This window comes from Onychomys torridus, chromosome 9, assembly GCF_903995425.1.
Source record: "Onychomys torridus chromosome 9, mOncTor1.1, whole genome shotgun sequence".
NCBI lineage: Eukaryota > Metazoa > Chordata > Mammalia > Rodentia > Cricetidae > Onychomys > Onychomys torridus.
In genome coordinates, this window is record NC_050451.1 from 58,337,082 (window position 1) to 58,361,628 (window position 24,547).

The 24,547-nt window shown below is 52.3% G+C and overlaps 1 protein-coding gene across 1 annotated transcript in view; it reads left to right on the plus strand.

Moving 5' to 3' along the window:
- Pebp4 (phosphatidylethanolamine binding protein 4) overlaps positions 1 to 24,547 on the plus strand; it is a 214,911-nt gene that overhangs the window by 185,346 nt on the left and 5,018 nt on the right. Inside the window, exons 5-8 of the mRNA XM_036198524.1 lie at positions 16,207 to 16,252; positions 18,661 to 18,774; positions 20,894 to 20,996; positions 21,755 to 21,850. Of these exons, the coding sequence (XP_036054417.1) occupies positions 16,207 to 16,252; positions 18,661 to 18,774; positions 20,894 to 20,996; positions 21,755 to 21,850 (359 nt within the window). The remainder of the gene's footprint in view (positions 1 to 16,206; positions 16,253 to 18,660; positions 18,775 to 20,893; positions 20,997 to 21,754; positions 21,851 to 24,547) is intronic.

Genomic DNA, 24,547 nt, shown 5'->3' on the forward strand with positions numbered 1-24,547 from the left:
AGACGTCACAGCCATCCAGTGGCCGAAGAGGCGGACCAAGGAAGGCCCAGATCCATAGAACCCAATTCATTTCCGACCACATGCTCCTCTGCATCCCCCCACCCACCCACCCTGTGGCTTCCACACCTGAACTCACACTAGCAGAGAAATGTCCCTTTCCCCATGGGAGGATGGATCTAACAGGGAAATCCGGAGGTCCTTCTCACTGTTCAAGCCAGCAAAACTATGTCTGGATGAGAAAGAAAGGGAGGAAGAGACCCAATACAGAAAGAGACGGACAGACAGACAGAGACACAGAGACATAGAGACACATAAACAGTGAGATCTAGTGATACAAAAATGCATCTTCTGGGCCAATGAGATGGTTTAGCCGGTAAAGTCACCTGCTGCCAAACCTGACAACCTGACTTCAACCCCTGGAACCCACATCTTGGAAGGAGAAAACCAGGCACCGTGGTGGGTGGGTGGGTGTGTTCACTCACACACAAGCATGAAAGCATGTTTACACACACAGACATATATGTGTGTATATACATATATATGTGTGTATATATACACACTATATACATGTGTGTGTGTGTGTGTGTGTGTGTGTGATCTTTAAACTTTTTAACGAAAAATGCTTCTCCTGCTACAAACAGACCACTGTTCCAGCAGCCCATTTTGTCGCTTCTTCTGGCACCCTTCTGAGGAGACATTTGAAAGACAGCATCAGGCCAGGCAAAGAGCATACCTCGTGCCATCAGAAATGCCTAGCCATCATTCAAAATGTGCTGCCTAATGACCTGTGCGGCCCCGTCCTCTCCAACCTTAGTTTCCCTCACTTCCCGGGCTGTGGCGATCGAGTAGTTCCAAGGGACATAGAGCTCGCAGGCAAAGCAGACCCTCCAGCCCAGATGTTTCACACAAGGTGGAAAGTGGAGAATGGGACGGTGCCCTGTCAGACGTTCACAGAAGAAGGGACATCCAGGCCTGGCAGTAGAGACCAACGCAGAGGGTGAGGGTGGAGCAACTGGTAATGACAATTTAGGAAGCCTTCCTAAATGAAGCTGTGTGAAATGGAGCAGAAAGAGAGAGACACTTGGGTCAGAGAACCCACAGGCCAAGCTGAACTCATTAGCCCTCCCTGTCAGGTCAGATGAAGGCTGCTCAGACTTGCATGAAGAAACCTCCAGCCCCACTCACTCACCCAGTCTGCCCTATATCCCTGCGGGACTCTGTCCCCAAGCACACTGTAAGGGACACCAAGGGTAGAGACCTGCCAACTCGTCCCATCCCCATCCCCTCTCAGCCCATGGCACCAAAGGTCCCTAGTGTAAGCAAGCATTGCAGAAAGTGACCTGTCCCTGTCGGGAAAAGCTTTCTGTCCCTGGGCCCGGCATGGTGGTGCAGAGGTATGGGATGCTCTGACCTGACCAGCTTTCGTCCCACGGTTGCCAAGGGGATTCCAACAAAAACAGGAGAAACCAGCCATTCCCTCAGTACTGGTTCCCTCTGCACAGCCCTCCTGTGTTCCCAAGTGGAAGCTGACACACTTTGGGCCATGAGCCAGGAAGGAGACATGGACCAGGATACCTGAATTCCATTCCCAACTCTACTGCCCACTGGGACCATGATCTCGGCAGGTCACTTGCCAAGGGCTTGTGCTCTCCAGCTGCAAACTGTGGGTGATAGTTTCATGAGGGAGGAGTAGATGACCCAGTGTCACACAGAGCCTGGAACCCCTTGGGTACCCCCTCTATGCACTGCAGAAGGCTGAGTGCAACCTAGAGGTGCTGTATTGACCCCACTTTAGAAGGGAGGGGACAGGAAGGTTGGCTTAGGGTGCAGGGAACCTGCACTCCTGAGATCCTCTGTTTTCTGCTGACCCTAGTTATCTGCAGGACTGGACTAGTGCCTGATGGTCACACTGAGGATGCTGAGTAAGTCAGAAATGACACGGCCACTCATTACAGACTCTGCCGTGGTGGCCCATAGACTTTACCCTGACTGTGACCAGAAGACTCCAGTTAGGCAGTTCCAGAATCTTCTTTCCATCCTCAGAGGCTATGGGGGCTTTAATGATGCTTAGCCTATCTCCCTCGGGTGCTATGGTTTACTAAGATCCCCTGTCCACCCCCAGGTATTTATCTATAGTGAGTGGGTAGGACTGTTTTCTGCTTCATCGTGTAACCTGGGTGATTTTCTGTTCAGTGACCAATTTCTACTATCCCATGGGGGCAAGGACTCACAGAACAGCTTCATTCTCCTCTCTCTCTCTCTCTCTCTCTCTCTCTCTCTCTCTCTCTCTCTCTCTCTCTCTCATTGAACTCGTCCTGGGAACACAGAGGCAAGTATCTCTTTAAAAATCCTTCCTGCATAGCAGGTCACACTGGCCTGCAGCCATAACACCCTAGGCTGTGATCTCACCAAGCTCCAGGAAGCCAAACAGGGTCAGGCTTGGCTGGTCTAGGAGCAGGAGACCTCCCAAGCAAAACACAGGTGTTGCTGGTGATTCAGCAGTCCGGCCCCTCCCTCCCAGAGTCTAGCTCTTCTCAGGTGTTGGATGGAGACTGGGATGATTCAGTGAGCTCCTATCAGCACCCAGCCAGAGGAAGGGGGTGTGGTGCCACCTCTGGGCACTCACGTGCTTTCTGGGCCTCTGTTGGGTCCCTGGGTTCTGTTCTTTAGAATCGGGGTGTTAAGCTGTGGCCTCCTTTCCTAATTCCTGCCCAGTTCCTCAGGCTGAGCATTCTCGGCCGTCGACCCAAATTCCTCCAGCTGTTTGTACCAGGTAAGGGAGGGAAGAGCAGCGGGAAACCTCTAACAGAGGCCCCTCTCCCCTCAATTCTAGCTGTGGTCTATGGCTACCATCAGGCTCAGGGCCTCAGCCCCCCAAGATAGTGCCTTCTAGTTTGGGAACAGTGAGGATAAAAGGGGTCCATGAAATGAGGGCCGTCATTAGCCTGTTTTATGAGACCAGGGATAGTCATTACACCCTAACCCCATCATTAGACATTGCAGTGAGATCTCTGGCCCATCCTTTATGGCAGTAGAAACTGAGGGGGTTTCTCCCCCAAAGGGAGGACCGCTTCTGCCTCCAAAGAAGCTGTCCAGCCAAGAGGTAGGGCTGTAAGCTTTGGTCTCGGGCCTGCCTCGCCATTGCCCTTCCAACTCTCCAACCTCCAGATGCCAGGCAGCCCCAGACAGGGAGCACGCAGAAGGTGTCAGAAAGACCTTAGGTTCTTGTAAAAGGGTCCTGTGGAGGTCTCAGGAGTGATGGCTGCAGCCTGGCACAAGAAGGCATTGCCATCCCAGTGCACGGCTCTCTCCACCTTTATCTACCGGGCATCATAACTGCACAGTGCACACCTACACAGCTCCCTCAAAAAAAAAAAAAAAAAAAAAAAAAGCCTCCTTCCCCCTGCTACGTATTCTGTATGTCCCTTCTTAGCTCTGGTCACAGCTTTATCCTGTATTCCCAAGTCCCTGGGATGCTAGGAGCTGCTTCAAAGTAGGCCTGTACTCAGAACCAAACAGTCCTTAAGAGTTGAGTTGTCAGGAGCCAGGAGCCAGGACAAGGCACGTGGACCAAGCTAGAAGGAGGACACCATCCTAGCCCCAAGTCCTCTTTTTGCCTCTTACCACAAGACAACAGGTCTAGTGGCCTGGCCGCCTTCTCGAGGCCTTATTCAGCAGGTGGCTGAGAAGTAAGCTGCCTACCCAGACTAGGGGGTGCTCCTCTCACCTCCTAAATTTAACCCCTTTCAGGAAGTCCGGTCCAAAGCTGGCCTTCCCTTTGCACTCTGCCCCACTTCCTGTCCCCCAGAAAGGCAACCATCTCACTGTAAGGGAACCCCTAATAGCCAAATCTGAGAGGGTGAAGACCCATTCCCTAGCACTTCAGTCCCGAAGGACAGGAGGGTGGGAAGCCAGTAGCAGCAAGCTGAAACCCACCCCACTGGTACGAGCCAGCCAGGCTGAATGGAGCGTGGCCATAGCCCACAGAGAAGAGGCTGCAGATTAATCGGTTGTCATATGCGTTCATTAAAGACCCCTTTGCCTGTGTGCATGGCAGCCTCAGACACTGTGACGGCTGCTACAGAGGCGTTTCTTCTCTGTGGCCTAGCCTAGGTATCCACACTCCCAGACTGCTCTGCAGAGGTGAGGCAGGCATCCCCTGGAATGACTACAATGAGCTTTGATTGGCAGGGGGGTAGGTTAAGGAGTCAGCAAGCATCCCTTGACCCCCCTTTGGAGTTCTCTTGTACTGTCACCTAGTCTCCTTTCCTCCCATCTCCTATGCCCCTCGGCACCATCACCTGGAATGGCCAGGCCCTCCTCAAAGTTGTGCAAAGATCCATTTCAACACATTGAGACTGAGGATGCTCCCTGGAGGGGTTGGATGCCAAACACCGAAAGCTGCCCTGCTCCCCCCCCCCCCACTGGTGTGCCTGCCAAAGAGCAGCCAGGGACCTCTTCATGTGCACCTTCCCAGTGACTGCTGACGCCAAGTGGTCCTTCAGAAATGTCTGCCCAGGTTCTCACAGGGGCTCCCCTCTCCCTGAGGTCATGCCAGTCCCCAACCATTCCAGAGACCTATGGGACCAGCCATGAGGTCAGGGTGGAGTTGGCTGCATGAGCCTTGAGTTGTTTTTTTTCTCATTGTAATTGCCAAGCTCCCCAGGTTGGCATTTGCCTGCTGGGCACTGTAAAAAGTGACACAATGGAAGGGAGAGCAAGCCCTGGGCCTGACTGGAGACTGCATGGCCCCAGCCCCTGGCTGGGCTCTGGTGGGCCCCATTCATAATTCCCTGGGCCTAACAAACAGATCTGGTTTGTCACAGGCAGGCAGGCAGAGACATGAAGGCCCACCACACAGGTCCCAGCACAGCCAGCTAAGGAATGAAAGGGTAGTAGATGGTGTCTGGTCATGGATGGCACCTCGGACATCTGGGAGGAGGGAGAACTAAATGAGGAAGAGGGGCTTGGCTACAATCCTCCTGCTGCCAGCAGAGCCCACAGAGAGGGTCATGGCCCTTCGGACCAGGTGCCTCCCATGCCATCCCCCAGACACTTTCCTGTGTCTTCCCTCCGCCATTGGTCTCCAAGGTCCCTACCTACTCAGAGAACAGGAATACCCCACATCACACAGAGTCACAGAGGGCGTACTGTCTGAGGGAGGATTATCAGAGGGTACCAAAAGCCCACAGGTACCTCAAGTGCCTATCAAAATGGGGTGACCGTCTCACCCCCAAGATTTCAAGGACTCCAAGCCCAGTGTCCCTTTGTGACCCTCTTCTGGCTGTCCCACCCTGTCTCAACCACCTTAACTTGAAAGTGAGTACCTTAGGACCTGAAGGTCAGCCAGAGCCTATCAAGGAAAGGCTGCTCAGGGGCCAGAGCCTGGAAAAGACAGGAAAGTGGAGTCCATCCAGGACCAGAACACAGAGGGTTCCCTTTGCTGCCGCCATATGTCTGCTGAAGAGTCCGGTCCCCTTCCTGGACCCAGAGACACTTAGGGAACCAGCACCCTGTGGCAGATAGTATCCAGGTTAGGCATGTATATGAATCCCCTTGGGTTGTTGAGGGATAGGGGATTGTTTCGTTCCTTTGACCACACTGGAAACTAGGCCTAAGGTTTTGCCTATGCCAGGCAAGCATTCTACCACTGAGCTGTCCCTGTAGCTACCCGCCCCACTTTTCCCACGTTTAAAAACTTTTGAAACGTGTCCCACTAAGTTGCCCAACCTGGCCTCGAACTCACTCTGTAGCTCAGTCTAATCTTTAACTTGTGATCCACCTACCTCAGCTGCGATTACAAGCCCGCGTCACTGGGACCAGCTTTCCCTGGGGTTTCTTACTAAAACAAAATCTGAGATTCACCAGGCCGAGAGTAGAACTCCAGAGGCTGCATTTTCTAAAGCGCTCCCGAATCCCAGGCAGGCTGCGGGAGATGCGTGGGCCCAGCTACTGCTCTGGAGCAGCTGCCTTTTCAGTGGCAGGGGGCTAGTGGCCAGGACAGAGAAGCCAGGCTGTCAGTCTTTAGGAATGAGTAAGACGGGACTTTGACAGGACTGGGGCTGTTTCTGCTGTTGTCCCACTTTCTCACAAGGATCTGTTTCCCAGAGCCTCCAACCCTTGTCTGCATCTTCTCTTTCAAAAAGATCTTGCCTGATCTTTCTTCCTCAAGCCTCTCTCCCCTCCCTCCCTCCCTCCCTCCCTCCCTCCCTCCCTCCTTCCTTCCTTCCAGGCCTGGCTGCATGGATGGGAGGCTCCAAAGTCTGGATTTATCACTCTTCTTCCTACCAGAGTTGCAAAGCAGGACCCGGGCCTGCAGGTCCCTTTGCTTCTGATCCTTTATTTGTCTAAGAAGCATCCCATGGGCCCCTGCCTTCACCCACTTGTTCTCTACTGCCATAGGAAACGTATGCTAGGATGCACCTCGTCAAATGGGGCAAAGAAGGGAGACAAGGCAGAGACAGGGACCCAAGAGTCCGGCTGCTCCTGCTCTGGCTCCCCCATCCCTATCCCCGAAGCCACAGTAGAAGGCTCCTGATGGTAAGGTTTCTCACCCAGCTCTACACCCTAGCCCAGCCTGTGTGACCCAAACTTCAAGCACGCCCCTCATCCCCTAGATGGAGCCTGATGCTCTGCAGGTGCAGGTAGCTTGGGAAAAGCAATCCCTACCACCTCAGGAGCCTCCCAGGCTGGGGCATGGCATTGGAGACATCAAACTGGCCAGGTACCACTCTTTGAGGGTCTGCTGTGAATTAGGAAGCAGAAGTCTGGTAGGGTCACCTCCTCCCAGCATATGGGTCCTCCTTAGCTCGCCTCTCCACACAATTCAGGGCAGGGAGGGGGGAGTCAGGTGTGGGGTGCAGTCAGCAGCCAGAAAGACGGGGGTTCTACAGTTGAGAGATGAGGCATGATAAGAGCCAGGGCTGAGGAGTGAGTCCTGCAGCTCCCTACATCCAGCCCAGCGGGGCTGCAGTTTCTCAAGCCCTGTTTGTTTTAGGGATTAACTGCACCCCTGTCTTAATTACTGCTGGAGCCAGTATACCTGCAGCCTTCTACAAGCACCCAGGGAGCCCACCTCCCAGAAGACTGCCCCCCCATACTCTCTGCACTGCCCAGCCGAGGCTTACCAGCCCTTAGACCCTTCCTGGGCAGCAGGCCAGCTCTGGGCCTACCCACAGACCTCTCTATCAGTCAGTTATCTGTCTGTCCACACTCCCTGCCTCTTGTCTTATTCCCACGGTCCGAGCTGTAGCCTAGACACCTGCCCAGCTCCTCCCATCATGCTTACACCCTGATAATACCACCAGTGAGAGGCTGCTTGGGAGAGGAGTGCATGTGAGTGAGGGTCACACATCTGTATTAGTGAGAATGTAAGAAGCACAGGGGTCTGAGTATGAGCATGCTAGTGTATGTGAGCATGTGTGTATGTGTGAGCGTACATGTGTGCACATATATACGAGTCTCTTCATGTGTGTGAACATAGAGGCAAGTGTATAAGAGATTATGTGTTGAGGTGTGTGTGAGCCTCTGTGAGTGTATGAACATATTGTACATGTGAGTAGATTGTATTTGCTGTGTTTAAGTCTGTAAATGTGTATGTGTGAGCTCCTGAGTGACATGTATGTTATGAGCATATTGAGTATACATATTTCTGTATATTTGTGAACATGTTGTGGGTAAGCATCAGCAGATAAGTGTAATCATACATATGTGTATGTGTGTGTGTGTCCATTTGAGGGAGAGGGTGTGTAATCAATGCAAACATGTAAGTACATATGAGTGTTATATGTTTGTTAAATGTGTTAGGAAATTGTAAATGGGCCTGTTGGGTGAGCATTTGTGTGTGTGTGTGTGTGTGTGTGTGTGTGTGTGTGTGTGTATGAAATCAAGTGCATATATGAATATGGAGGTGTAAGTGTGTGTATGCATGTACATGTGAGCACATGTGCATAAGTGTGTGAGTACACTGTATGTGTGTACATTATATGTGGACTATGGGTGTGCATAAGTGCATGTGTATGAGTGTACTGAGTATGAGAACACATTGTGACTATGAGTGTGTATGTGTGAGCATAGATATATGTTTGGTGTGGGAACTGGAGCATATTGCATGTGTGTGTGTGACCATTCTCCCTGCCTGTGACTGTCTCTCCCCTGCCACTTACCCTTCTCAGCCCCTCTCCCCACCCAGCTGCTGCACCCTTCAAGGAAGCCAGTCCTCTGCAGTATCCACACTCCCCCAGCTATTCCCATTTCCACCGGTTCTGAAAAGGTCTGGCCATGTTCTGCCTCCCTTTAGTCACAAAGCCATTTCTGGCCAAGTTCCCACAACTTCTGCCTTGTTGCCCACCGGGACCCTCCCTCCGATCCCTGAGGCTAGACCTCCCATCCATTCCCCAACAGCAAAGCCCTCTCTTCCTCAGACAGTGGCTCCTGCCTTGGCCCTCTGGCTCGAGCCTCCTCCAGACCTGTGCCGTCCCTGTGTTCTCTGTGTATGTGACAGAGTGTGTCTCTGTGGGGTGGAGGATGGGCATGGGCAGAAGGATCAAGGAGTAAGAGAAGAAAAGAGGCCAGGCTCAGATGGTGTCATTAGGAGACATTAATGCCTCTCATCAAGGCCTATTAATAAACATCATATACTGCTTGCTCCACAAGCCTGGGGTGAGCACAGGCCCAGCGGGACAGGCCACAGTCACAGCTGGGTAACCTCTGAGCCCTAAGCACAGCCATTAGCCTCATGAGCCTGACCTGGCACAGACACTTCTTGGGCCTGTCACAATCGAAGAGCACTGGCAGCCACAGAGACACCCCACCCCCACCCCGCCACCCCCACCACTAGCCTTTCACGAAGCCTGATCAGGGAGCTCAGCTCAGTAATGACCCTTACACTTGGGCAGCACTGTGGGGCTTCGGGGCTGTTTCCCACTTACAGCTCCACGGCAACTCTGTGAGAAACCCCAGCTGTACATTACCATCACTACTTAGAGGTACAGAGACTAGAGACGCTCAGAAACTGAACGGCTCCTCAAAGTAGCTAATTGGTAATGACATGGGGTGGAAGCCTGGCTGGCCCAGTGGCACAGTCATGTCGGATGCCTGAGCTGCCTGTCAACTGGACATCTCCATTTTCTTGTTCTCGTGACTGCCAAAAGTCAGACCAGGAAACATGTCTCCATAAGCAGGGCAGCAGGCCTCTACCCTCCAAGCCGGTGGTCTCCCAGCCTCACTGCACTTCAGCAGAGACGGTCCTGGGAAATGGGCGCCAAGGTGAACTAACTGGTGCAGAAACCCTGGTGAGAAGCCTGCCCCACTGAGGTTGTCCTGTGGCCTCTCTACACACACATACATATACCCACCCGAGCACACACACACACACACACACACACACACACACACACACACACACACACACAAAATTCAAATAAAATAAGCGTTTGGTCCTTTTGTAACCTCAAACAAAAATTACCGTTTATAGAAAAGAGGTGTTTGGAATCCCAGATCCTAAGCGCACATGCTCTGAGGGGAGCCACCGATAATAGAATCCAGCCGCTTCCTTTTTTGACCTTTGGCATGACAGGGAACCAGAGCCCAGCCTAACCCTCATCCCCTCTTGACCTGAGAGGCAGCTCAGCCCGCTGGCTCCCATAACCCTCCTGGGATGGCAGCTGAGTCTCTGGAAAAGAGAAAGGCTTTGCCTGGGATCTGTGAACTCAAGGTTCAGCCTGCTGATGGCTTTGGCTCTCCACAACCTGATGTAGCTCCTGCCATCAGAGCCTGGCCTCCGCCTTGTAGGTTGGCCCTTCTCTTGAGTCTCTTTCAGACATGCATCTGGTGATTGGCTCCAACAAGTGGTCCAGTCTGTCCCATCTTCCAGATCACTTCCGTGTTCACGCACTTAAGTAGGATGTTAGTTACTCTTCTCATTGATTAGACATGAACAAATTAGGGGAGGGATTTGTCTCAGCGAACGGTTTCAGAGGACGCAGTCCATCATGGTAGGGGAGGCATGGTGGTTAGGGATGCTCTATGTGAGGCTGCGGGTCCTCGGTTTTTGGTGACCTAAGAAGCAGAGAAAATGAACCAGAAATGAAGCAATACAGCTTTTAAGGCTTGCCCCCAGTGACCTACAGGTGCCTTCTAGGTACCATGTCCCAAAGGCTCCACAAATTCCCTGTAGAGCACCACTGGCCAGGGAATCACGTGTTCAAACACACAGCCTTTTAGGGGACAGTGCAGACTTGAAAAATAGCAGGCCGATTTCTCAACTCAAGCTGTCCTTTCCTCTCTTGTTTTATCCATCATCCAAAACAAAACACTATACCTGTCCTTCAACGCCCGAAGACAAGCCTCCTCTCTAGTTCTCTCAGATACCAGTCTTCTCCCGTTGGTCATCTGAGCACAGCCTACACAGTTGTTCCTCTGCTGATTTACCTGCCCCTCTGGACCGTGGGCTTCAGAACACCAAGAACTGTGTCTCATTAGTACTTTTATATCTGCACAGACCATCTCATCCATTCACTCATCTGCCCATCTCTCCAGAATCAACTCCATGCTATAATCGACTGTCACATACAGGGAGTGTCAAGTGAGCAAGACTTACTGAGACACCACTGACACCTCACATGGCCTGGAACAAAGGGCGAGGACTACCTATATTTTTCAAGCCACAGACAACCTTGACCTTGGCCTTGAAATTTGCCTATTAACCCAGTGTGATAAAGGGTGGTTAAGCTTTGAATGATGTTCCTTCCATCCCAGGCCACTACTTCCTGGGAGAAGTCAATCATTCCTCTTCATCTATACCCCACTATGGCATCTGGACACCTAGATTTGAAACCAAGCTCAGAACCAAGTCCGGGCGGGGGGTTGGGGGGAGGTCCTGTTGTCAACTGGTGTCCAGGTACCAGGATCTGCTGCCCACCCGCTGGTCTCTTCACCAGTATTCACCATGCTGTCTCTACTGCCCACGAGGGCAGAGGGAAAGACCTGACGAGTCTTTGATCTTGACAGGTGTTGAAGGAAACCAGTGTGCAAAATAATTGGCCCCTTGACACCCTGGGGTTGAGAAGCCCTCAGTGGACAGGGGGCCTTAGATCTGTGTGCCTCCATCTTCCCAGGGGCTTCCTTGCGCTTCCCCAGTGACCAATCCCCAGGGCAAGAGCAAACCACAGGATTAATCAACTGGAGCCATCTCCAGAGCTGGGTCTCCTCCAGGCTGGCATTTGGTGGCCTGGCAAGCCACAGCCCCTGGGGATCTCGGAGCCTGGGAGCTGTCAATGCCTTCCCTCACTTAGCCCTTGTTAATTGCAGAACACACAGACTGCTGGGTAGCACTTTCCAGTACTGTGCCTTTCCTGGCTCCTTGGCCACTTGGCAGCTCACAGGCAGCTGTGCGAAACAGCAAGGGGCTTTCTCATTCAGTGCCAGGGTCAGGGAGTCTGGGTGCGCCAGGGTCCGGGAGTCGGGGTGCCAGGGTCGGGGGTCAGGGTGCCAAGGTCGGGGGTCTGGGTGCCAGGGTCAGGGGTCTGGGTGCCAGGGTGGGGGGGGTCTAGTTTCCTTTTGTTGTTGTTTTGTTCGAGGGGGGTAGTCTTTGTTTTCTACCCGAGGACTGTCCTTTGCTCATCTCTCCTACCACTCTCCCTTATCTCTCTGCGCTTGCCTTTTAAATTTGGGGCTCTTTTTTGATGCCCTCCACTCTCCCTACAATCAAAAAGCAAGACTTCCCCCTCTGCCAGAGGGAATCCCTAGCCAGGCAGAAGTGATTGGATCCTCCGTGTAAATAAACGAGGTGGGTGAAGAGATTAAATCAGTCTCCTGAGTGCTAGAGGAAATGTTCCATGATCCTCTACCTGGAGGTCAGGTGGCCCCAGGACCTGGAGCTTTGAACCACCCCCCACCCCTCCACCCTCCATCCCCCACCCCCACCCCTGTGGGTGGCTAGTGGCCTGTAGGTAATTGCAGCAGAATGAGGCCAGGGCACCAGCAACTCTGCTGAGACCAGCAACAGTCAGGCCCCTTCCACACCCACCAGAGATTCACGAAGCAAATCAAGAGCCTGGGCCTTTATCTGGTGGGCTTTCTGAGCAGGGAAGGGACGTGAAAGGCTGTGGAGAGAGCAGCACGCGAGTGTCCCCATAAAGAGAGGAAACAAAGGGTATAGATGAGGAAGTAGGACTGACCAGGGTGGCAAAGGGAAGGGGTGCAACACCCCTGCCCACTGTGCACAAGACATCCCAGGGGCACAACAATGGTGGGCTACAGCCTCTGCCCTGAAGGCGCAGACGCCAGAAGCCCTCTGCTTTCTGTCTGGTTGCATGGTCTACCGCTCTCCATCTTCCCATGCAGGGAATGTGCTGAGATCAGACAACAGAATAGTGCCCTGGAGAACCAGCACATGAGTAAACAGTAGGAGAGACAGGCAAGCAGGCAGGCAGGCAGGCAGGCGTGTGTACATGCACACACCACCACCACCACCACCACCACCACCACCTTCCAACACCATGCTTTTGACTTAACCTGAGACAAATCAGCCAGAAGCATTTTAAGATGTTTTAAGTCTTCTTGGTTCCTATGACTCTCAATCAAGCCCCAACTTTCCCCAAGTATCTCCAAGTCCTAAGCTAGCTCAACAGAGAGACAGTGGATGCTGAGAGGGAAGCCAGCAAACGAAAGCCTCATGTCTACCAACGCAGACAAACCCATGTGCTCCCAGAGTCCAGATCCTTCTGTGCAATTAGAATCTTTGTGCTAGGGCTGGGGGTGTTGTCCAGTAGTAGAGTGCTTGCTGGAATGCACATGGCCTTGGACTCGGTTCCTACTATAATTTATGTGCCAAGTAGTCGAGTATGTACCCAGCACCCTATTGCATACACGCATGCATGGATGCACTCACATAAGTGTGTGCGCACACATACACATGCACACAGGACCAACTTCTAAGAGCAACTGCTACTCTTCCACCCTGTACACATAAGGATCTTCCCTATAGAGCGGTTTCCCACACCTCCTCCGACCAGAGATTCCCCTCCCCAGAAGAGGAGGAATGGGGGAAAGGTTGTGGGGAAGAGTCTCTTCCATCTGTTGCCATCTGTCCTTGACATGTATGAGGGCTCCCTAATGTTCCCCCAGTTCTGCCACTCTAAAAAGCCCATCCTGGGCCTCTCAGTGTGCCTGGGTTTCAGAAATCCAACTGCATCTGTGATGCTCGTAATTTCTATAATTCTTTCTTTTTTTTTTTTTAACTGAGCATTTAGAAAAAGCTCTTTTTGAACATTTCAATCTGTCTTCAGGTACAAAGAGGGAAAGGAGGTTTGGGCCGGGTTTATCAGGTCTCCTAGAACACCTGGAGTCCTCCAGAGCAGGTGGAGACAGCAGATTGGGGGCCGCGGGAAAAGCTAAGGATGTTGGGGGCTCTCGGTGGTCCCTGGTCTCTTGCAGGTTCTCCTTCAAAAGTGCAAGTGTGGTGTCTGTGTCCCTCCAATGCCAGGTGCCCTACCCACCCCCATCTGGGTCCCTCCTTGGCCTGGCCACTAGGGCAGAGCAGGCATTTCTCAATATCCCTCTCACATTCTACTACTGAGTCCTGGCCATCCTCCAGGGTTCCGGCTTTCCAGGCTGGATATAATTTTCTACCAAGATATTTTAGGCTGGGATTGCCATTGTTGCCACAGGCCTCCAGATACTATTTGGTTTGGTTTGGTTTGGTTTTGGTAAGCCCAATACTTCACACATGCTAAACACTCCGTTCTACTGAACCACACCCTCATCCAAAGCCTGTGTATTTAATAATGGATAACCGAAAACAATGCTTACCAGTGGAGCAATGGGGTTATCAAGGTGTCCTGAAAAAGGCACAGGGCAGTAATATGAGCTAAAAGGCCTGAGCCATTGATCAGTCAGCCTCAAGAGTCTCAGGGTCCCTCGCTTCCCAAACATTCTGGGGCTCTCCCACTTATTACTCAAATGCCTTGGGATCGTTTGTTTAGCCTCTCTGGGCCCCCAGTTTTCTCAGCTTTTAGAGTGTGGCTTCTTTACTGATGTTGATCCCATAGTAGGAATTTCAGCCCCTCCAGGACCAACCTGAGGAGAGATTTATAGCCAAAGGACACTTAGCTACCCTCACCCAACCCGAGTAAGTCACAGCTACTCTGTCCCAGTTACTGCATTTGGATCCACGGCCATCACGGTCTACCCTTCCTGCCAACAAGAGTGGCATACATCTGTGGGATCAGCTTAGGCCACCCCAAGTAGCTAAATGTCCCGAGCACCCAAGTGGAACACAGGTACAGAGAGGTGGTGCAGGGAGGTAGACAGGAAGGACAGACAGACTGATTCTGGAAGCCCATCCCAAGGGTTTGCATCCAGTCTTTACTAAGCAGGCCTAGTGAGTGAGAAAATACTCCCAAGGTCTGAGCAAGGCTTCAAGTCAGACTTTCCACATGGGCCCAGCTCTGATTCCACAACAGCACTTCCCTGACCCGTATCATATGCCTCAGCCCCCACCCTTCCAGCTTCCCTGCCCTCACTGGAGGAGAGGAGCCTGGTTATTGCTCTGGGTGGGACCCAAGCCCACGGGGAATTGAAAAGAAACAGCCAACCTAGGTTGCTATTGTTTGGTTTAAACAAACCACTGGCTGGGCTGCCTTGGAAAGAGAAGGAGGCCAGAGAAGAGCAAGCGGGCTGCTGGGCCGGGCTCCCCTGCCTCCTCCCCATCTTGTTAGGGTAGTCAAAAGAGCTATTTGGGGAGAGTGTTTCTAGGCTTCCTTTGGGTCCTGACCTCCGCTTCCGGAAGGGACAGACATTGAGGAGAAAAGCCTCCAGGTTCCAAACCTCCTGCCTTCACCCTACTCCCTCCTCAGCCTCGGCCTCTCAGCTTCTGGTCACATCTGGGTCCGATGCCAGCCCTGGACAAGACCAGGCCCCAAAGTGGAGGAGCTAAGAGACCGCACTGAGAGATGCTCCCCGGCAGGCTGCAGAGGGCATCAGTGCAAGGACCTGTGTTTGAAGGCTAGCCAGGTGCACCCGAGGCTGCAGGAATAGGGGTGGGAGGGGGGAGGGGAGGAACAGAAGAAAGGATAGGGAAAACCAGGTGCAGTGGGCTTAGGGTATAAGATTCTGTCCCTCTAGCCTCCTGCCCTTCTCCCGGCTGAAGATGACCTAGACCCTTATAGTCGAGCCTCGAGAAAGAGCACAGACAAGGATCCCCACAGTGGACAGTGGACAAGCATAGCCGAAAGCCAGAAGAGGTCGGATTCCTGCCTGCCGCAGGTCCTAGAAAGGGCAATCAGCTAACCAGGGTACAGCCCTCACGTGCCGCAGCCTCACTCTCCCCCACCACTCCTCCACCCTGCCTCCATTTTCAGGGAGTGAGAGGCATAGACTGCCCCAGGAAAGACTGGGTGGAAAGGGGGCCAGGGCACAGTTAGGTGTTGGCAGAATCAATTAAGAACCAAGCTAATCACCATCATTATGGCTATAAAACCCCACACCTAGGGCCCTCGGGGCTCCCCGGCATGGCCTGGGGCCCCCCCGAGCTGTGGCACAGACCCAGGGGCCTGGCTCCAGTCTCTTTCATCTAAGCACCCACCAGCCCTGCAAAAACAATAATTAGCACCCGCCTCCAGCAGCAACTCATTATCCCATAGACACTGAGTGGAAGGAAGGAGGGCAGAGGGAAGCGGAGAGAAACTGAGGCCATCAAGACTGCCCGAAGCCGTGGCTAAGTCCACTCAAGCAGTCCACTGTCCCCCCTGACCTTCCTTTGCTTCCGTGCCCCATAGGCTAAAGGGCCCAGAGGAAGCAGAGTCCTCCCTCCTATGAAGATGAGTTAACCAGCCAGCGCCTAAGGACAGCCAGGCCAGGTGCCCCATGAACAGTTACACCTTGCACCCACTCTCAGGTGCAGATGGTGAGCCTAAGGCGGCCCTTTGGGAAGGTCTCTATCAGGATTCACCTCAGAAGTCAGGTGTCCTTTCTCCGCCTCCAGGACACCTCCCACCCCTTGACACCCTGCGTCTGTCTCCTCACCCCTAGGCTCCCTGAAGTACCATTTTCCAAGTCCAAAATCCTCTCCCAGAAGCAGCCACACCCCTCCGCCATCCCACTTCCGGAGAAAGAGAGAGGGGCGTAGCTGAAGTGTGGCAAGAGCCAGCCTTTACCATCGCTGCCCGGGAAGTAATCGACAGTCTTTCCTATCTCTCCTTTTAGGGTGCCGACATGAAAACTGGGAACATCCGGGGCAGTGTGGTAACAGGTGAGTGGGCCCCTCCAGCATCCCTTCTCCAGCCGTATTAATGACAGCCATAAGAGTAACCGTGACACTAATTCACAATGTGCAAATACTAAATATCGCCTACAGAGATTAGCTGTAGGCTAGGTCACTGACATCCAGGTCTTGTTGGTTGGTTGGTTGGTTGGTTGGTTGGTTGGTTGGTTGGTTGGTTTGAGTCAGGATCTCATGTATTCCAAGGTGGCCTCAAATTCAACATAGCCCAAGAGTTATCTTAAACTTCTGATCCTCCTGCTTCTATCTCCTGAATCCTGGGATTGTAGCTATGCACCACCGTGTTTGGTTTATGCCATGCTGGTGATGGAAACCGGGCCTTCAAGCATGCTAGGCAAGTACTCTACCAACTGAGTCTTATCCCCAGCCCCAAGGTCCACTTTTAAAGAAGCTGAGGCTGGAGTAGGAGTTAGGGGTGGAGGGAGGATAGCCCTCTACCGTGCAGCAAGGAAGGCAAGAGGCCAGCCAGCAGTCTAGCTGGATGGAGGGCACTCACGACAAAATTCCCCAGACCCCTAGACCCCCTATCCCCTTCCTTCTGAGGTCCACACTTTTAAGATGTACCTTGGATTCTATTTAAAGGGGATACTCAGATAGTGTGTTGGCCACAGACAAAAGACTAAATCCAAACAGTCCCACACAGTCCATGGAGCAGCATGGGCTGGCATCATGTAGGCCAATTCCAGCTCCACTTCCTGGGGGCCCAGTCTCACTTCTCAAAACCTCAGTCTCCTCATAAAAATGGACCTAACCAAGTCCTGGGTGGAAGGAAGCTGTCATTTATATACCTAGGCGACACGTGGGGAACCCACTTCCCACTCCTAAATCTTCACTTCCGGAGGTTTTGAATGGAGGAGGTTCCTTCAAGAAAGCCCTAGTAAGAGGGGTAAGGGTAAGTCCCCATCTCCCCTGAGATTAAATCCATAATTCTAATTTCAGGTTTGTCTTTTGGCTATAAGGAATGTACCCACCTCAAGGGTACTAGGTAACCCCTGAGCCCACCAGCCCGGCCAGAAGCCACCTGTTAGATCTGCCTTCCACATACTCATGTACATGAAGCCACAGTCTTTTCATCCCCCATGCCCAGAAGTCTTTCTTAGCCCTAGAAGTGTTTGAGAGGAATCCCCTGATTTCCCTACATTCCAAAGCTCCAAAGCAGCCTCGGAGCATTGGCATGCCATCACCTGCCCCCTTTGTAGACCCCAAACTTCACAAACGAACACAGCTCTTGGCACAGCCTACTCTGTTCCATCAACACACACACACACACACACACACACACACACACACACACACACACACACACACCACAATCTGATCTGTAATGGGAAAGATGAACAGTCAGGAAATCCCCTGGCTCTTAGTATGCTGGTGGCCCAGTGGCCGGAAATACACCATGAGAACACTTCCAACAGTGGCAGTCAGTCCCTCTTGTGTTTCATGGTTAAGAGAGGAAAGGAAGAGGAGGATGGTCACGAAGAACCAGTGTTCCCACCCACTAGCATCCTCCTTGGAATTCTGCCTCCGCTCCCCACCCCCACCCCTCACCACCCCTGACCCTGGAAGAGTCTTGGCTCCAGCTTGTGCATCCTCCCTAGAAAGGGAAACAGGAGAGCAAAGTGGGAGGGGCAAAGCAGCCTTGGAAGGAGTTCAGGCTTAGAAGGCCTAGGCCAGGCCCACCAAGTTCCCCGTTGCTACATAGGCAAAAAGGAAGGATACCTTCACCCTACAACCTTGACCCCCAAAATAGTCAGCCTCCAAGAGGCAGAATGAAAGGGAAGGAGCCCTCACCCCAGAGCCCCGAGCTTCCTAGCTTCTGCAGTGCCTGTGATCAAACCTTTTGAGCCTAGTCCCACCCACCCTAGTAACCACTTCCAGATCCTCCCAAACCAGCCAAGAAACTGGCTTCTTTAGGGATTGACTTCATAAGGAAATGATACAAAGAAAAAAATAATTAAACCACCCTGCCAAACACACTCATAGGAGAAGATGGGTTTCTCTTGAGGCAGGAAATCCATCAGGATAGACTAACATACAAGCCAACACCACCAACTCCCATCTACCCAGAATGGCCTGGGAGCCTCAAGTCTTCATGCCGACCCAAAGTTGCACTATCAACAACAACACACCTACCTATCCCAAACAGACACCTTAAATACAGTCACTGAAGGGGAGATCCCACCAATCCTAAATCCTGATGGGAGAAGGAGGGGTGCAGTAGGTGCGACTTCATTTGGGTAACCCTAGGAAGGTCACCAGGGATGGAAAAACACAGATGATACTGTTTTGAGAGCAGCCAGGAGACGCTGTAAGCAGTAACTCCACCCTGGGTAGCATGGTGGTGAACCCACATGTGTCTCTTATCCTTTTCTCTACAGACTATGACCCTCCTACCCCCCCACCAACCACTGGTTTACACCGCTACCAGTTCCTGGTCTTTCTTCAGGGAACTTCAACCATCTCTGTCCCCTACAAAGAAAACGGAAATCGAGGTGAGGCCTTCCGGACCTTTCACACTGAAGCTAGGATGAATTCTGGGGCAAAACTCAAGTTGTGTGTCTTTACGAGAAAGTCTGAACCTCCATTTCCATCCAAGAGCCTTGGAGGCTGAGGTCAAAGGGTAGTATTTCTTGGGAGTGAACTGATTGGGATGAATGTCCTAAAGGAGGTGTTGGGCTCAGATGCTGTCTCCCAGAAGTAAACACATCAGCCAAGGAGAGCCCCCAAAACTTTGCATGGCATGTACAGGCAACTACCCTACAACACCTCAGCAGGTAATTGTGCCCTATAATTGAGGCCAATCTGGGCAAGAGTACCCTGGAATGCCACCCTGCTGGTCTGTCTTCATTAGTGGTTAATTGCCTGGTCTGCCTTGCCATCTCAGTGATGGGGCAAAGATGTCCCCAGCCACACCTCTTCCCCCAGCTTCTCTGAGCAATCCTCCTCAGACATAGGAGAGGACACATTTCCACAGCCTTCCCATGGCTAACCTGTTGGTTTGGCCTCAGTCATCACGACAACGGGGCTGGGAAGTTTCCCAGACAGACTGCAGGTAGCTCACTGTGTTAGCCTTGGATTTCTCTTTGGGGAACTGGGAATCGAGTGATCCCTGTGTACTCTGTCATCTGCCAGGTTTAAGAAAAGGGAAGGTCCTGTAGAAGTCACAGGTGGCAGTGTAAGGGTGCATAAACACACATGCCCGGGGCTGTGCCAAGGTGAGTGAGAAGGCAGATGTGGGCAGCTGTTTCCTCTCCCCTAGTGACCCCAGCTAACTTCCACCCACTGGGAAACCGGCACAGGTATTGTCACATCACCTGTGCCTGAGGCTCCAGAGGTAAGGAGCTGAAGCCCAGAAAGGGACTGGCATGCTGGTGGAGCCCTTTAGATGTGTGCCAAGAAGGGGCCATCCATCACAAAGGACTCAGCCCCTGGGGCCAAGATGGTGCCACTTTTCCACCCATGAACCCTCCCAGGTGCCTTCAGCCTCTTCTTGCCACTATGCAAGTCTGTTTTAAACAGCTCTGTCAAGGACACACTTGTAAATCTGGACAGCAGGCACAAAGAAAGGAAAAAAAAAAAAAAGAAGAATGCATCTTGACCAGGACCAAAACAAGTTTCATGTTTCTCCAGCTTCCCGGGTACCCATCTCGCCAAAATGACAGGAAGCCACCGAGGCTCAGTAGCTGCAAGGTGCCGGGAACTAACGCCCTCTACACAGCTCCTGCCCGTTCTATGAGACTCTCACAGGACAAGACAGTGCCTCAGCAGGCGACCTTAGACTCCGGGATCCCAAGGCAATTGCCTTAAACAGGAGAATGCTCAGGACAGGCTCACAGTGAGAAGCTGGCTTTCTCCTGACAGGACAGAAGTGGAGAAGATGCCAGCATGAGAGGATGCCAGCATGAGAGGATGCCAGCATGAGAGGATGCCAGCATGAGAGGATGCCAGCAAGAATGGTGACCGGAGCAGGAGAGGAAGGGGGCAATGTATGTCCAAGCCTTTGCCTTGCTCTGCTGAAACAAGGCTCCAGAGATGTGACTTAGGCGAACACGCATGAAACACAGGGGCTCCAGTGCTCGGCAGAGGCTGCCTCCCCTCCTAGGACAGACAGCGAGGCAAGAAAACTGCAAATCTATGAGGCCTGAAACCATTGTGAATCACTTGGGATCTTTACCAGGGCCAGCATTCCTTACGTACACACACTCACACTTGCTCCTTGCACGCATCTGAGCAGAATAAGCCTCCTATAGTTTTCTTTGCTGCCAAAGGTTCGGGCCCTACCATGGGGGTACCTTCCATGTGCCTAGCCTTGTGCCAAGACAAAACAGTCCCAGAGCCCACAGGACTTTCCCTGCCCTCAAGGAGCTGACAGTCTAGCGTGGAACTGATTAAATAACAATGCAGAACAGCTTATGATTAAGACCTTAATTGCGTTGTTCTGACTCTGAGGACACAATAGTGCCATGTGGACTGTGAGTGGATCTTGTCCATTCCTGGGGTTTCTTTCTCTCCAGGACAGCACCCCTCTTCGTCCAGGTAGGGAATTAAGGTGTTTTACTGTGGGGTGAGGAAATCTTGCTTCCACTCTCCAGCTGGTGATAATCCTCTCAGGCCCTCAGCTTCCTCGCCAGAAAGATGAGGCGCTCACTGGCATCCAACCTACAGACATCTTGCCCTGGGGCTTCCTGGAGGAGTGGAATACAGATTGGGCCTTGTAGAAGATCTGAACTCTTGAGTGGAGGAAGAGGGAGCTCTTGATTGTGGATACTAAGTTGGTTGGATGTTGTTGTTGTTGCTGTTGTTGCTGTTGTTGATGTTGTTGTTGTTTTCAAGTAAGAAAATAGGGAGCAAGCCGGGCGGTGGTGGCACATACCTTTAATACCAACACTTGAGAGGCAGAAGCAGGTGGATCTCTGAGTTTGAGGCCAGACTGGTCTACAAAGCAGTTCCAGGACAGCCAGGGTTGTTACACAGAGAAACCTTATCTTAAAAAACCAAAATAGATAGATAGATAGATAGATAGATAGATAGATAGATAGATAGATAGAAAGGAAGAATAAAAATAAAGAGAAAATCGGAGCAAACAGAGGAACGGGCCACCTGAAATGTGGCATCAGTGGGTAAACCACAAGAAGCCAGTGGCGATGGTTTGTGGGAGAGGCAGCACACGAAAGTGGCTCTCAGGAAACAAGCAATCTGAATTATCAGAACTGTGAAGGAGGCCACCAGAGGAGTGCCGATGTGAGACAGTGAGAGGTCAGGAGAGATGGACCCAGGGCGATTGCCACAGCAGCGGCTGTAGCGGTCCTGGCATAACTCAAGAGTGTTGAGAGCCTGGTGCACGCTGCCCTATCCGACAGTGCTTCGGAACTCACAGAGCCCTAGGCGAGACCAACACTCAGGTCAGGGCACAGGGCCCTGCCAAGTGACGCAGGCCCCGGGGCTTGCCCGGTTCTCGTTTTCGGCCCATAGGACTAGCGCTATGAGAGATGTAGCCATGCTAGAACCAGATGCTGTGGCCCCCAGGGTGAATAGGCAGGGACAGCGTCTGGAGGCCGAAGGGGAGAGGTGAAGAAGCTATAGGAGTCAGGCAAAGGGACATCAAAGAAGAAAGCTGGCTGAGCCAATTCGCTAGACAATTGTAAATGTTTGCAAAGCAGTTTTGAAACTAAAGTAACCTAAAGGTTCCCAGTGTGACGCAGGGTACAGTTCACTTAAAAAAGAATGAATAAATAAACAACTGTATAGCCAGTTGTGTTCTGTTCCTATTCAGGGCCTTGTCCTCTTTGGGACTCATTTGTAGGTGACAGGCTGACTGTGGCAATGAATTGCCACTGAACCTACCATGACTGGTAACAAGTGGCAGGTGGCATTGTTCAAAGCGAAGAGGGTGAAACCCTCCTGAGGAGTCTGCTCTGTCCGGTGACTAAGGACAGATACATGTACTCAGAGAATAAGGACATCTTGGCATTCAAGCTCTCTCAATCATCATGTGACCTTGTACCTCACACCCCTACCCCTCGATTCCTATCTCATCAAAATGGAGCGGATTAGTCTACAGTGGAAGGGCCTGGAACTGATGTCTTGTGTTCGTCTTTCCTGTGTTCTGCCACACAAATGAGAGAGTTGACAAGACTTGACTGAAGGGGCCAACTCGAGACATTTCTAAGTGGGGTTTCCCACAGGGATGACCGAGAGGGGTTTAAGCTGCTGCCCTGATCTAGTGAGGAAGTCCTATGGTGCCATGATGCCACTCCTACGCCACAGCCCATCCTGTCTTGTCATGACTGCCCAATGCCCTCGGCACTCCCAGGACAATGCCTCATGATAAGTTGCGCACAACATCGTGCCCAGTGCACGGGACAAAATAGAACTGCTAGTCTCTGTTCCCTTGGGTGTGTGTGTCACCCTGGTGTAGCCTGAGAACTGGAGCACACAGAACACTTTGGAGAAAGTATCCAAACTTACCAAGTACCATTGGGGACCCTGAAGCCACTACCTCTGACAAGGGCGGGTCATATTTTACTGACATCATCCTAAAGGCCATGCTTTGCCCAGATGTGGTGCTAGAGGCAACTCTGGCCTAGGATGACCTGGACTTTCACTCTCTGCTTCCCGGTGTCCTGCTCCTGTCCTACCTACATACACACATGTGCACGTGTACTCTAAACATGGCCCCAGCTCATCTTTGATTCCCCACGGTTTCCCTACACGTCTTTCCTAGCAGCAGCCTTGGCCTTGGTATTTCCATTTCTATGTTCTATGATCCCATAGCAGCGCCACCCCACCCCACCCCCCCACCCCTGACAACAATACACAGATTCTAGGAGCCTCACATGTGGCCAGAACAACTGGTTCACCCATCCCTGTCTGCCGACAGTTCCCTTCCCCCAGTCTGGACTGTTCTTCAGTGTGCTGTCCCCTCTCAGCTCAGCCTTGCTCCCACTCTCCTGGTAGTGTCCCCTTCACTGTGTCAGCTCTCCTGGTGTTCTGTTGTGCTCAGGCATCTACCGGGGTCTCCTCATGTTAGTAAATACTGCTCTTCTCATGTCCACCCTGCTTCCATCACGACACTAGAGATTCCTTGCGAGAAGAGGTCCTTCCTTCAATCAATCATCTGTCACTTCCGCCAAGCCTACTGTGGCCTCTCAGTCACCGTGTGTGTGTGTGTGTGTGTGTGTGTGTGTGTGTGTGTGTGTGATGTTACACCCACAGACACACATTTGCAAGCCATTCACACACAGATCTGCACGTTCTCACACCCCCACGTTCACATACACACCATGTCAACATCCTTCAACACCTGAAGAGGCAGCCGCCTCTATGAGTACCCATGCCTTCAGATCACAGCCTCTACATCCACGCCCTCCCTGTCCAACCCCAGGCCAGCAGGGCTGCCTCTCTGCCAGCTGCCCAGTACTCCGTGACATTTGCCTTCGCCCCGTCATGTCAGGAGGCAGGGCGGTGACTGTCATTCCCTGAATGACCGAGGAAAATTGAAGTCCCTGATAAACAAAGGATCCATAGGTAGCAGCAGGCCAACCTTCTCCTGGCAGATGGCTCTTGAACTGGCACCAACACACTCAACGCTGCTTTCTCCCCACACCACCAGATTGCAGGGCTCTCTGGTGCAGGGACAGGCAGGAAGCAACTGCGTCTTGTCCTGAGCCTGAAGGTGGTCATCTTACGCAATGGCACCTTCCTGCCTTTGACTAAGCCTCAGACTCCTAAAGAGCTACAATCTGCACTATGCTGCATCTAAGCCACCGGCCCTCTGTTGTCACAAGCCAGCCTCATGCTCCTCTTGTGTGGGGGGACATCAAAGAGAGTAGAGGAAGGACTTGGCGGTCATTTGCTAGTAGCAACACCTGGCTGGGATCTGTGGAGTATCTGTGGGTTTTGTGATCTACGCTCTATGCTAGGACAGACACCATGCCACTACGTGCTCCAGAAACCACTCAAAGGCCACAAGTCCAGGATGGGGCCACTGTGAGAGTCACCACCCCAGGGACCTTCAGAGGGAAAGCTCGCTTGTTGCAAAATGGGGTGAAAATGGCAAATAGGAATGGTTAAGGTTTGAAGGTAGACAGCTATAAAGTGCTCCCCAGCACACAGACATCTGGATTCCAGGGTCAACAAGGAGGAGCAGGCATGGGCCTGCCATACAATGGCTTCGAAGTCTTGCTTCTGGATCTGAACACCTGCAGAGCAATCTGGGTGAGTGAGACAGGACCATTGTGGGGCCACAGGCATGAAGGCAACAGA